This window comes from Pseudorasbora parva, chromosome 24, assembly GCF_024679245.1.
Source record: "Pseudorasbora parva isolate DD20220531a chromosome 24, ASM2467924v1, whole genome shotgun sequence".
NCBI classification, from domain to species: Eukaryota; Metazoa; Chordata; class Actinopteri; order Cypriniformes; family Gobionidae; genus Pseudorasbora; species Pseudorasbora parva.
Genome location: NC_090195.1, coordinates 34,489,949 through 34,505,213, shown reverse-complemented (window position 1 = coordinate 34,505,213; position 15,265 = coordinate 34,489,949). Strand labels below are relative to the sequence as shown.

The 15,265-nt window shown below is 41.7% G+C and overlaps 1 protein-coding gene across 3 annotated transcripts in view; it reads right to left on the bottom strand.

The window, feature by feature from the left end:
* Positions 1-9,387: 9,387 nt before the first annotated feature.
* Positions 9,388-15,265, bottom strand: part of pard3aa (par-3 family cell polarity regulator alpha, a) — a 623,737-nt gene continuing 617,859 nt past the window's right edge. For all 3 annotated transcript variants that reach the window (XM_067434978.1, XM_067434980.1, XM_067434979.1), the window contains one exon: positions 9,388-10,087. In XM_067434978.1, the coding sequence (XP_067291079.1) occupies positions 9,691-10,087 (397 nt within the window). In that variant the 3' untranslated portion in view covers positions 9,388-9,690. The remainder of the gene's footprint in view (positions 10,088-15,265) is intronic.

Here is a 15,265-nt window from a genome sequence, read left to right as displayed (position 1 = left end):
AGCGCTGAATTGTGCAGCTGCCGACTTAAAATCAAAAGTTCCCAGTGTCTCTCCACAACTTGCAATGCGCTTAAGCCGCGTAACCTTGTTCTCCGCAAGGCGACTTCGTTGCTTCGTCTTTATCCGATTCTGCAGCGAGAACCCCCTCTCTGCAGGAACACTCGAGACAGGGATTACACAGGCTATCTTGGCGAGCTCGGTCCACTCTGGATACATTTTACTGAAATCACATATGAGGACTTCGCAGGCTGTGGAGAATTGCAATCCTCCATAGCCACGGAGCGCTGTCATGACAGCGAGGGCATCACGTCGCAGGCTTACGGTATCGATAAGAGGCAGTTTTAATCTGACAATTTGACCGAAAAGATTTCATTTTGTCGGACATTTAATTTTTTTCCCGGCCAATGTCCGGTAATTACCGGACAACGGAAACCCTGCTAGCTTTTACACATGCATTTTGTTATCTGAAGTCAAGTTTTGCGAAATTCAACACGACAGCGATCAACTTGAGCTAAGCATATTGAGTATTTATCATCTCTACTAATGGCTAAGTGTATAATATTGTAACTTTATGCGAAGTAATGTTATGCTATGTTAGGCAGCTACACGTGCTAGTGATACATGCTCATAAACCGAAAAAATGTATAATCAAAATGAAAGATGACCTGTCCAGCAGAAACACAGCCAGCAATGAGTAATTTTTCAGCCCCTTGAGGTCCCTCAGTTCTCGACATCGTTGGAAAGCCACGTCTATATTTACTCCCGTTTGATTTCTTTGTTTATCCAAAGACTTCTTGTGCATTGCCTTTACATGTAGGCCTACTGTCTTCCTTTTTTTTTGCATTGTTTGCCTTCGCTAACTGCAAAACCCGACACCGTGCATTTTGAATGCTTTTGCTTTTCCTCGGGGTGCGCACGTGTGTGCGGATCCTGATCCGACCCGGTGGTCGCCATGGTAGCGAGAGAGAGTGACAGTCGCCCAAGCCAATCATTTGTTTCGTCCTGAACGAAAATAATGAGCGGTGTTTATTGCAGATTAAACAGTCTAGAGTCACTTGATTTTTATACTCTTCTTTTCAGAGTACTTGCATTTGAATTATGTATTGACATATAAAGAAAGTTTAAACAAATTTGGACAGAAGTTTTTTAGATCAGTCCTACCTTTAATTACCTTTTCTTTTGACTGAAGCCCATGAGTGTGTTATGTCGAAGTGTTTAGTTCTAATACTCCAACAAACTGCCAGCTTAAGTTTTTGATGGACGTGATAATGTGCACGAGCGGTGAACTGATTGATTTTTATGGGTAATTATAAAACATAGAGATGTTTGAAATGCTTTTTCGTAGTTCATTATACTTATTTTGGGAAATGTTTATTTAGTGGTCTGCATATTCCCCAGAGACTGACATGTTTGGCTTGTCAAAAATGTTACAAATTCATTGACTTTTGAGAGTTAAGTTATTTTACCAGGAAAGTAGTGCTTTAATGCACAATGTTATTTTTATTGTCTCTTACAACAAAAGCCCATTAAAATCCAGATCTTCTTACGGCTAAACTTTATCATCACTAAATGGCTGACTATATAAAAATATCATTGCTATAATGGTATAACCACCTTTCAGACAGCCATCAGTGTCATGTGACCTGAAAACCCACACTGATAATTTGACCATTTATATATGGACCACAAAAAAAAAAAAAAAAAAAGTCATAAGGGTCAATTTTTTAAAATTGAGATTTATACATTTACACAAGCTTTCTATTACTGTATGGTTTGTTGGGATAGGAAAATATTTGGAGAGATAAATCTATTTGAAAATCTGGAATCCGAGGGTGCTAAAAAATCTAAATATTGAGAAAATCTCCTTTAAAGTTGTCCAAATTAAGTCCTTGCAATGCATTTTATAGCTAATAATACATTTGATATATCTACAGTAGGACATTTACTTATTATCTTCATGGAACATGATCTTAATATCCTAAAGATTTTTGGCATAAAAGAAAAATGGATAATTTTGACCCATACAATGTATTGTTGGCTATTACCACAAATATACCCGTGAGACTTATGAACAAGACTTACGTTTTGTTCTACAGCGTCCATACATGTTGAGGGAAATACTTAGTTTAATTGAGATTCTCATTACATTTCTAAAATAATATGTTATATATTGTTTATTTGATGGTTAAGCATGTGGAGTTTTGAAAATAAAGAGGGAAAAATGCTTACTGTAAACAAAATGAAGAAACTTTTTATTGAATATAGATTTGATATGTACAGAGAAGCTTTGTGTACATTTTGACACGTCAGGTAAAAACTTTGTAAAAACCATTTTCATACAGGAATCGAACACCATAGTACCTATGAAGTGGACAACAAAATGTCATACAAATACGTTAAAATGTGCAGATTACTCTTAGCTTTCTTTAAACGATTAAAACAAATGCTGTATGATCAGAGAAAGTCAAAAGGTCATAATTATTTCATTTTAAAAATATGTGCATTTGGCGACACGTTAAACTTTGAACATACAAAAAACATCCCTCTTCACAGGCACTTCCCATCGAGCACATCTCATGTATACAATGTGATATAAAATAGTAGATAAGCAGCCAGCACCGAAAAAAAAGAAGATCTTTAAACCCAGCTGCTGTTCTGGAAATGTCTTCTCTAGATACAATACTAGAGCACATTGTGTCGTACCACAAAACCCAGAACAGTCTTGGGAGGAAGTACCAAACTTTTGCTCAAAGAACAGAGTATACTGAACGTTTTCCACAATGAATGGATGCGAGACAGAGAGAGAGAGACGCTTTAAGAGACTTGGAGGAGAGTACATTGGTCAATGGGCTTGGTTTTCCTTTTTGTGAGCGCTTATTGAGCTCTTTTAGCTTTAGCTATGAAAATTTGGCCAAGTGTTTGATGTTCCTGCCAAGATACAGTTCATAGACAAGAGAGAGTCATGTTTCAGGCACTGGTGACACACAATCCCATGCAAAACCCACACACACACACACACATACATACAAATGCCAAAACAATATAGAGCGCACATAAAAAGCCACATGACATTTGTTAGCGTGGTTTAGATTTCGGAATGAACAGTTAAAAAGCAGCTAGACTTAAAGGGATAGTCAGTGAAAAATGTACGTGTGTATGTACAAGCATACAAGTTTTATCACAGTTCAGAAACTTTTTTTAAAATCATTTTTTAGAGCTTTGACCCTTTGAGAGAAACGTGTGAACTACACTGTTGTTCCACAGTAAGAAAAAGTCAAACATGTTTGGAACGACATGCGAGAGAAGAGATGGCGACACAATTTTCATTACTAGGTGAGCTACTCCTTTAAACATGTTTTGGACCCGATCCGTGGCTACTGCGGCGTGAGCTGTAACCTGAGCTTTGTTGTGTTATAGTGGAACATGAGCGCGAGCAACTGCCCATTAACCTGTGTGATGATAACTAAAGTGCTGAGCAGAACTGGGCTCCGCCTGAGCCACTGAAACCAAAGAGGCAAAGGTCAGTCAAACCCACTCCTACTGGGTCTAAAACTAATACACACACACACACACACACACACACATTTGTTTTTGTGACATATGGGGACATTCCATAGGCGTAATGGTTTTTATACTGTACAAACCGTATTTTCTATCCCCTTACACTGCTCCTGCCCCTAAACCTACCCATCATCAAACACACACACACACACACACACACACTGCCTCTAACCCTAAACCTACCCATCACACACACACACACACACACACACACACTGCCCCTAACCCTAAACCTACCCATCATCAAACACACACTGCCCCTAAACCTACCCATCCCACAAAACATTCTGCATTTTTACTTTCTATAAAAACTCAGTCTGATTTATAAGCCTTTTGAAAAGTGGGGACATGGGTAATGTCCTCATATTTCATATTTCACCCTCTCCTGTAATACCTGTGTCATACCCATGTCATTATACACATTTGTGTCCTCATGTCACAAAAACATGCCCACACACACATAACATGGGGACTTTCCATCAACGATTTTATAATGTACTAACTGTATATTCTGTCCCCTTACACTAACCCTACCCCTGCATTTTTACATTTTCAAAAAACATCACAGTCTGATTTAAAAGCTGTTTGCAAGGAAAAAGATTTTGGATATTGCCATCTTTGTGTTCGCATAGGGTTTACCAGGACACACACACAGGGCCCTATTTTACCGATCTAAGCTCAGTGTCTGAAGCTCACGGCGCAGGAGCTCTTAGAGCGTGTCTGAATCCACTTTTGCTAGTTTACCGACGGGAAAAAATGGTCAACATGCCCAATGCATGATTCAAAAGGGTTGTCCCTCGTCTCTTAATGAGTCATGGGTGTGTTTTGGGCGTAACGTGCAATAAACCAATCAGAGCCTCATCTCCCTTTCCGTTTAAAAGCCAGTTGTGCTCGAGCCATGAGCGGACTCACTATAGACATGAGGAGAGACTGAACGCTTCTCCAGAGAGGAAGCCTTTTATTTTTAATTGTTAAAATGTGTGTGTGCTGCAATGTGAGGCTATATCATTTTCTCCGTGAGACCAGTTGATATGACGGAGGTGCGAGGGAAAGCTAGAGGTACGCGAAAGGCGAAGCTTGAATTTACGGGTATGTCCCTCTTTGGCTACTGTACTTTCAAGATGGAGGGGCAACATGGCGACCGGCATTCGAACCCCTCACCCGTATGTGTTTTCAATGGCATATTATAAACTTACGAGAATACTTTATTACCTGAAAGAAGTAAATATACATTAATGAGCACATATTTTTGAAAGAACTAAGTGTTTTTAGCTGAGAATAAACTAAAAAAGTTACACAGTGGAGCTTTAAACAAGGTGGAGCTGGAACATGAAAATAAATGCATCGGGCTGAAACATGCAAAAAACACTTGTCACACCTGCCATCGGGTGTATGACAGGTGGCCATAGCCTGGAAGTCACAAGATTTATAACTCCCGAAAAAGTTTGTAATCTTTCATAACAATGTAAAAGCATTCCCCACCTTTAAAACAATTTTCCATTGTGGATGACATCATCAAGCCCTCTTATTTTTAAGCCCCTCCCCTCCAACCACCTGTCATATATTCCTGATGGATAAAATAGTTTAAATAGCCATTTCACGTTGCCTTTAAAGGTGCAGTTTATAATTTCTGTTCTTTTAGGAGCACCAAACCATATTTGACATTCTTCAGAAAGTGTTAACAAATTAAAAAAAATAAAGAGTACCCAGTTTTTACGAATTCCCTCATTCCTGGTCTGGGATGTATTGCCATAAGAAGGGAGAGAGCTGTACATTTACTAGCTTATTAGTGGAAGAACAGAGACCACTAAATGGAGGAAGGAGCGGTAGAATCAATTATAAAGTTGGGTGGAGATTGAAGGTGTCACATGTGGGGCAATTGTGAAGTATGATGGGTTAATGGGGTTCCTTTAGCAGAGAGTTGGAGGTTGGTGGGGTCATAACCTTTTTACACACTATTAGCTGGGTTCAGCTAGACTGCTGGAGTACATGGGCCAAAACACACACACTAATACAGCACATCTACACTTACAACACTCTCTCATTAGGGTAACGCAACACAAATCACATTCTCAGTACAATGATGTAAAAATAATTATATGTAAAGGTGCAGTGTGTACATTTTAGTGGCATCTAGTGGTGAGGTTGTGAATTGCGTCACCCACCACTCTTTTCGGAGCTCATAGAGAAGCTATGGTGGCTGACACAGGACAAACATGTCGTCTGAGACAGCAGAGAGTAGCTCTGTAGAGAAGTTTCTCCCTTTAGGGCCACTCTAGAAACATGACTGCGCAAAATGGCGGCTTCACTGTTAGGGGACCTAGGTGTCTAGGTGTGTGTAGATGGAAACGGCTCATTCTAATGTAATATATAAAAAAAAAACAGTTCATTATGAAAGGTCTTTATACACAACTGAAAACAGTTATGTATATTATATTGCATTTCTGTCAATAGATCCTCATAAATACTACACACTGCACCTTAAAGTTGTAAACTATTTATACATCATAGATGTTGTACTGAATTTATGCAGAATTTTAATTTAAAAAAATAGTAATTTTTACTATAATAGAGTAAAAACTTGTATTAGTGTAATCAGTCTAATGAAAATGTGAATTTAGAAAAAGCTAAATAATGGTCAATTTTGATGAATAGGGCATTCGAGGAAAAAAAACCCATCTAAATATTGTGGCCACGAATTAATGTGTTGCCACAGTTTATTAATTTATTACCTTCTTTTTTAAATAATGGCCTCAATTTAAAATTAACAAAACATTTGTGCAATGTGGCCACGATTTAACTAAATCAAGGGAACACATTGTTAAAACAGTCACAAATTAGAAAGTGGAATAAAAATTGGAATAATAATTTGTTCCCACAACTGTTGACATCATGTGAAACTAAAAAAACAAATCTTCATCCACTTAGAAACAGGCAGTATTTTTTTAAGCTAAATATTGCATATATTTGTCTTTGATTCTGTGCTGCAATATGACATGTTCCTGACAGGTGTAGGGAGATTCACCCACCTACAAGTTCTCAGCACCCTTGACAAAAACATGATATGTAGGTCACAATATGGTGGAAACAGCCATGTATGGAAGCCTTGGGCGACTGTCATGTGATTGTCAAGAGAACCTAGTGCCGTAACGCCAATGAATTCAGTACAAACACACACATTTGTCAAAAGCAAGGATGGGAGATGGATATTCTACAAAGATTTTTAGTATGTACATCAGGGCTATTCAAATCTTGCCCTGGAGGGCCAATGTGCTGCAGAGTTTAGCTACAACCTAGCCTAACAAGCCAGACCCACATCAAGATGTTTGGTCTGGAAACTCACCATTGACGGCTCAATCGGAGCTAAACAAACTCCCTCTGCACGTGATTGGATAGCGCTACAGCCAACCAGAGCAGCGTGAAGCGGAGCTGATAGATTAAACATTCACCGTATCCGGTCGGCTAAACTCTGAACACATCTTCCCTTCTTCAGAATGACTTCAGTGCCGTTCTTTGTTCTTTTCTCAGAGAAAAGCTTAACTCCAAGTCTTCCAGAGTCGCGGTCAAAGCTGATTCGAAAGACCGCCGTTCGCCAGTTTCTGTGTTTACTAGAAGCACACAAATGCAACTCTGCCGTCATTAAGCCACACCCACCGGCTCTATACACGATGTGATTGGCCCGACCAGAGTTTGACTTTTAAAGCTAAGAAGTGTATTGAGAGCTAGACGACACTCGCGGCAGATTAGATTTGCGGCCGCTAGGGTGAGTCTAGATTTCTAGGCTAGCACCAACCCTGATCAAACACACCCACCTGTGATTTTCTAAATGATCCTGAAGACATTAGCGTGTTCAGGTGTGTTGGAGCTAAACTCTGCGGCGCATTGGCCCTCTAGGGCAAGATTTGAATAGCCCTGATGTACAAACTAGAGTAGTATTGTCAAAAGTACTGACCTCGATACCAAATCGGTACTGAAATGTTAAAAATGTGACGCTTTGAGCGCTGTTGAGCTGTAATCGTAAACTCCTCTGACTGGCCATTGTGCTCACGCGCTCATCGGATGTGCCTGTGATTGGCTACAATGATCAACACACGGTGGGGTTTGAAAGTGTTTTGGAAGCAGGAGTGGTTGAAAACACAAGATTATTTTTTTTCTCTCGGGGAAATCGCGTGGACATTGTGGATGCTTGTATGGTCGTTGCTCGCCTGATGTATCACCTGAAAACGCGACACCCGCAAGACGTGCTTACATTTGGAAATATATTACATCTACATTTCAGTGGTAACACATAAGGTGTTGATCGTCATCTTTCTTTATTATTGTTAGCACTACCTCTAAAGCATTTTCTTAAATGAGCCGCGGCAATGTTTCAAATGAGCTTCTAACGCTAGACAAATGCCTTTATTTTCAACGCGTTCACCTTGTACTCAAACCATTTCAAAACTAAGGAGCCATTTGTCCTCCGATTACAAACAAGCTCCTCGGCGCTGCGTTTTGCGCTGTAGAGGATTTAAAAAAGGCGCTGGGACAGTGTGTGTGTGTGAGAGCGGGAGGCAGAGAGATCATAGAGAGATGCAAAATTGCAGGCGTGGCTCGGGGCTGTTATTTCAAAAAGCGCAGCATATTTTAAACTAAGCGGTTTCAACCGGCTAATGAGGCTCCGTGGTCGGTCAAGAAATTTTTTAGTTTTCGCCGTACTCAGTGCGTTTACATGCACGTTCTAAAGCCGAGTATGCCTAATAAGCCGACAATGAACATGGTCATGTAAACGCAGTAACGCGCTTTCTTTTATTGGGTAAGGTCATAAACGGCGTAAGCATACAATACAATATGAGCCGTAAATCTCCCGCTGATACAGTGCGAGCTTTAACATCACAACTGAGGTAACGTTTGAAAAACTCTGAGTCAGATACGGACATTATTATTTTTGACGTCAATACAAGGAAATAACCCGGGTTATTAAGTAAGTTGTCAATTATGTTTATTAACAAATATATAAATATATTTAAAAAACAACTTAAAACACATCTCTTCACTGAGGCCTATGGTCCATAACTGCTCGGTTTTCTCTCCCTCCCCCCTTCCCTTCCCTTGCTGTTTGTTAAGCGTCCTTGGGTTTTGTGAAAGGCGCTATATAAATTAAAGTTATTATTATTATTAATCAATTGTTAGTTTACTGGTTTGCATGTAAACAGGGAAAACTGATTATTTCAATAAGCTGATTTTTTTATCTGATATGAGTTATCATCTTACTGCTATGCATGTAAACGCACCCATTGATGAATTTTACCAACATGTTTGTGAAGCGCTGATCGTTGTAGCCACTCACAGACACATTTGATGAGCACGTGACCACAATGGCCAGTCAGAGGTGTTTACGATTTTGCTCAACAGCGCTCAGTGTCACATTTTCAAAATGTCAGTACTGATTTAGAATCGCGGTCGATACTTTTGACAACACTAAAGGGTCCTGCACACATTTTTCAAAATCCTTTGCGGATGTTACTTGTCAGACTGTACGAACATGGTCACACTGTAAGATCATAGCTGTCATTAATGTCAGACTGTACGATAGTCAAGGCGTGCTAAATGCAGACGCACACAAGAAAACTCGTCCGGAGTTTTATATCATCAATGAATGACGTGTTCGGTGACCGTGAGCTGGATTACACGTGGTCACACGGGACTGAAATGCTGGCTACAAAGAAATCTCTAGCTCTCGTTTTGGTCATAGTTTGTCTTGAAAAACGGAGATATTTGACTGTCGTCGTAGGAGAAGTCACACTGCAGGATTGTGTGCCAAATCTTCTGATACACCAAGAAATTCGTCTGAGGTAAAATTTGATCGCAGCGCTCATTAATCGGCTGCCGGTGAACATGTCAAACTAACGATCAAAGACGTCAGATTTTAGCCTAGGATCAGAGGAATCTTTTAGGATTTGCAAAATTTGTCTCAGACAGCTAAATCTTGGCCAAAATCACACAGTGTGCACCCGGCTTAAACTAGAGTAAAAAAATGGCAACCCTAAAAAAAACCCTGTAAAAAAACAATTACCCAGAATCCTTTGTCCATTCTTAAGTCTCTTTCCATTCAATATTATTGCTGTAATACAGTTTTGATCTCTCGTCTCAAGAGTAGAAGGGACGGCCCTTCTCTGGGGTTTGTAGACGGTTGAGCCGGGCGAGTTGGGTGGGCGATGGTGGCACATCTTGTCGGTAGGGACCTTTGGGTGCTGTAGGAACATGGGTTTGGCTGGGGGCGGGAGTCTCCTCCATCGTCGGTAGCTTTGTTTTAGCCTCCTGCTCCTTTCGTCTCTGTTCCTGCCTCAGGAGCTCTTGTGTCTCCAGGAGTACGCGAGCGTTTAGGCCCGTGGCCGTGGCGGCGCCCAGGTAGCCGTTTGCCGTGCGGGATCCCTGGTAGCTGGAGTAGCGCGGGTTCTCTTTGGCGCTCTGAAAGACCTCGCCGGGAGGATAGACTTTATCCCAAGACTCTTGTGACACAGTGCTAGGGTTTTTACGTGGTTGCCTGTGAGGAAGAGAGAAAGAAGGGTCAGAAACAGACAGAACAAAACCCACACACTGCCCTAATTGGACACGCTATGATCCCTCGACACATGATAAAATGTCTTTTTCATGCTAATCAGAGTTTTTGTCCTAGCAAGTCATGATGACTACCAGTGGGGGAATGTAATGAAGTAAAAATACTTTGTTACTTTTCTTAAGTACATTTTTCACGTATCTGTACTTTACTTTACGTAGAATCATTACTCATACTTTTGACTTTTACTTCATTACATTTAGCAGCAAATATTATACTTTCAATTCCACTACATTACGTTTCGTTTCATTTTCTGATCAGTTGCAGGGCTCGAGATTAAGGCTTGTCCGGATAATTAGTGGATAATATTAGGCTATATAATGTATAATGAAGTGACGGTTGCGCTGTTGAGGCTCGTGAAGCCTCTCGAGGAGAAATGGAAACAAATCAGCCCGCTCACACAAATCCGCTAGCCGAGACCTACACGGAAGACAATAACTTGCCGGATAAAGTCATTATTTTATTTTGAAACTATTTTCGTCGGATTGTAAAATGATTGTCCAGCCGCTGTAGTGAGATGGGCTGTGTGTCGATGTGTTTAGGGCCTTTATGGGTCTTGTGAGTGGGAATGGACTGAATGCCAATGGAGGCCTATCTGAAGCCTTTCTCAGCTTTACACTAAAATATCTTAATTTGTGTTCTGAAGATGAACGAAGGTCTTACAGGTGTCCAACGACATGAGGGGGAGTAGTTAATGAAATATATTTTTCATTTTTGGGTGAACTAACCCTTTAAGACATGATGGTAAACAGAAGGACCTGCATCAAATCTAGAGAGCAGCATATCATAGGGACTCCACCTATAACAAGCTAGCATGGTTGTGGCAAGTTGTCCAAGACAACTTTCTTAAGACAATGTAAAAGTCTAGTTCTTTGCTGAACGCAAACAGTTAACCACTCCGCCTGAGGCCCGCTAGTGTACTTAACATCGAGAGGAAATAACGGGTTCCTTCAATGTCTATCCATACCGGGCCAATCATCTACTAGACATTTGACAGACCGCCAGGGTTAGATCTCTTTCTTGCCTAAAGGAACTGGGGAAGAAATATCAAACCTACAAATTTCTGTCATCACAGTGGCCATTGTGAGGGGTGTCCACTCAGACTCTGTCCATCTTCTCTCTTCTCCGTTATTAGGATCCATTAGGTGGGATTGTGAGGTAGCTAACGTGCCACATCCCTGCGCCTCATGGCTAAATGAAGGCCTGCTTACACCTCACTAGCCTTGCACGCTTAAAAGCATGTGTGGACGTGTGCATGCACAGACTTCTGTTGGGATTTCGTACATCGGCTCACACGAGAGGAGTGCTTTCAAAAACGGGCACCAAAATGATCTAGTATCGTCCAGAATGTGATGGTGAAATAAGGGCTGTTTACGTTTTTTGTCACTAGCAAGATGCTAGGGTGTTCTGGGTGACTGCCAGATGGCTGTCCAATGTCTGAAAAAGCCCCAGTAGCTGTTATTATAGACCAAGAAATGGCTTAGGTTCAATGCAAGTGGCCAGTTTTATTGATTGCTATAGGGGACAATTGTACATTTGATTGCTAAGGAAAGTAATAGCAACCCTCTCCTCAATAAGCCACATGATTTGAGGCATCATTCATGTCTTTAAATGGTATGCAACAAATTACACACCAAAGCATATGGTTCAAGGTTTAGAACAAGTGAATAGGGAATTAATGATTCTGGGCCTATCACGCACCACTGAATCTCGTAGTTTCATGCACTATGGGTCACATTGTTTGGAAAATAAATACAAAATGTGAAAATTAATACAGATTACATTCAAGACTGATTGTGCAAAGCATATTAAAGTCAAAGGTCTTGAACCTAGTATTTTGAAATGCGTAGGAGGCAAAACTGACTGGACGCCAATAATACTGTTGATTACAGTACATTGTTGTTCCAATAGAATGACGTTGAGCTATAACCTCAAACTAAGAGCAAATCCCAGAAGAAGCTGAAAGGGGCAAACACCTGGCATTTTTCACAGGAGATAATGGTGTTAGGAACAATCGTCATGCTCTTACAGTCACGTTTGCATCGATCAGATGGTGCACAATATAGGGGATAGGGAACGATCAGACGGTGCACAATATAGGGGATAGGGAACGATCAGACGGTGCACAATATAGGGGATAGGGAACGATCAGACGGTGCTCTATATAGGGGATAGGGAACGATCAGACGGTGCACTATATAGGGAATAGGGAACGATCAGACGGTGCACTATATAGGGAATAGGGAACGATCAGACAGTGCTCTATATAGGGGATAGGGGACGATCAGACAGTGCACTATATAGGGGATAGGGAACGATCAGACGGTGCTCTATATAGGGGATAGGGAACGATCAGACGGTGCACTATATAGGGAATAGGGAACGATCAGACGGTGCTCTATATAGGGGATAGGGAACGATCAGACGGTGCACTATATAGGGGATAGGGAACGATCAGACGGTGCACTATATAGGGGATAGGGAACGATCAGACGGTGCTCTATATAGGGGATAGGGAACGATCAGACAGTGCTCTATATAGGGGATAGGGAACGATCAGACAGTGCACTATATAGGGGATAGGGAACGATCAGACTGTGCACTATATAGGGGATAGGGAACGATCAGACAGTGCACTATATAGGGGATAGGGAACGATCAGACAGTGCACTATATAGGGGATAGGGAACGATCAGACAGTGCACTATATAGGGGATAGGGAACGATCAGACGGTGCACTATATAGGGAATAGGGAACGATCAGACAGTGCTCTATATAGGGGATAGGGACGATCAGACAGTGCACTATATAGGGGATAGGGGACGATCAGACAGTGCTCTATATAGGGGATAGGGAACGATCAGACAGTGCACTATATAGGGGATAGGGAACGATCAGACGGTGCACTATATAGGGGATAGGGAACGATCAGACAGTGCACTATATAGGGGATAGGGAACGATCAGACGGTGCACTATATAGGGAATAGGGAACGATCAGACAGTGCTCTATATAGGGGATAGGGAACGATCAGACAGTGCACTATATAGGGGATAGGGAACGATCAGACGGTGCACTATATAGGGAATAGGGAACGATCAGACAGTGCTCTATATAGGGGATAGGGGACGATCAGACAGTGCACTATATAGGGGATAGGGAACGATCAGACGGTGCTCTATATAGGGGATAGGGAACGATCAGACGGTGCACTATATAGGGAATAGGGAACGATCAGACGGTGCTCTATATAGGGGATAGGGAACGATCAGACGGTGCACTATATAGGGGATAGGGAACGATCAGACGGTGCACTATATAGGGGATAGGGAACGATCAGACGGTGCTCTATATAGGGGATAGGGAACGATCAGACAGTGCACTATATAGGGGATAGGGAACGATCAGACTGTGCACTATATAGGGGATAGGGAACGATCAGACAGTGCACTATATAGGGGATAGGGAACGATCAGACAGTGCACTATATAGGGGATAGGGAACGATCAGACAGTGCACTATATAGGGGATAGGGAACGATCAGACGGTGCACTATATAGGGGATAGGGAACGATCAGACAGTGCTCTATATAGGGGATAGGGGACGATCCGACGGTGCACTATATAGGGGATAGGGAACGATCAGAAGTCTGGTTTCACATTAGGGTGCAGAGACACAACAGCACAGAGCAGATCGGGAACAAATAAGTATTTTACCCTCTCTCCCAAAAGCTCTAGGATTTGCACCTGAAACACAGCTGGTGTGCATCACAGTTTATCAAAAGGACAACAGATATGCACACAGAGAACAATATTATCTCAACACCTTGAGTAATGTTTTCTATTTGTTAACAGGAAGCAGAACGTGAGGCTGGAATGTGGGACCTGGATCTTATCTCTGCGACTCTTGAGTGTTGTCGTATTATAACATGCAGCTGTTGCATGAAGTTGCGCTCTGTTTCACATGACTTCCATTACTGCTAATCAGCATACTCCTCACTTATCTGTCTTATTTTCTGTTCCTCCCTTTCTGTCTCTCTAATCCCCCCCCCCCCCCCCCCCCCCCCCCAAAAAGAACCCCTTCATTAGCCAAGTGCTAAATCTGAACCCACAGGGTAAACACACAGTTGGATCCCTGTTAAAGCTTGCTTATAATCCACAGTCTGTCCATGCAACTGTTGATCAATCCAAGCGGCGTTAGGAATGGCGTTCCAGTAAGTCCTTACATTACTAATGAGCACGCATCTTGGCCGGGTCCTCCAGAGGACAGGGGTCATTTCACACCAGCTTGACCCTGCTTGACCGACGGTATGAGATTATGGGTGGAATGTGTATCAAAGGGGCCGGCGTCCGTGCCAAGTTTCCCCAGGGAAAGTGTCAACGCTCCGGCAGGAACTAGTCGGCGGATTCTTTGTAGAGCCGGCGTTTCCGTCTGAAGTTTGCTCAATATAGACAACGACATTGAAGATGCTTAAGGCAGTGAGAAATAGTGGAAGCTGATTGGTTGAATTGATTAACTGTCATTATGTCCACCTAGTGTGGAGTAGTGAATGCCGACCTCTCTATCGACCCTGGGACTTTCTCTACCGTCTTGGGAAAGAGCGGAAAAAAAAGGGAGTAGAACGATGGATAGAACTGGGTTTTTTGATGCAAGCCCCCCTCCTTTCTGCGGTGTGCGCTGGGCTTTGTCATTGCTTGAGGGAGGACTAATTCTGTAATTGTACATATCCTGGTTACACCGTTCTCAAAGCCAATAAAAACAAGCGGCATGCATGTAGGTTAGACCACACACACACACACACACACACACACACACACAAAAACCAATAACTCCTTTTCAAAATACCTGCAGACCACAATCTTATCTTACACTTTTTAAAGTATATTTTATTTACAAGGTAACCATTATCAGTACTATACGATTGGGTTAGGGACTTGAGAGTTTAGCATTGGCAATTAAAGAAAAAACACTGAAGCAAAATATGGTCAGGTCAAAGTGTCTGAACAATTTTGGTCTCACATTTGGTCCCTGTATGAAGAATTTTTGGGTATAATATGTCACAGTTTACTTTATTTAGCTTTCCTCACTTACATAAATGAACTAT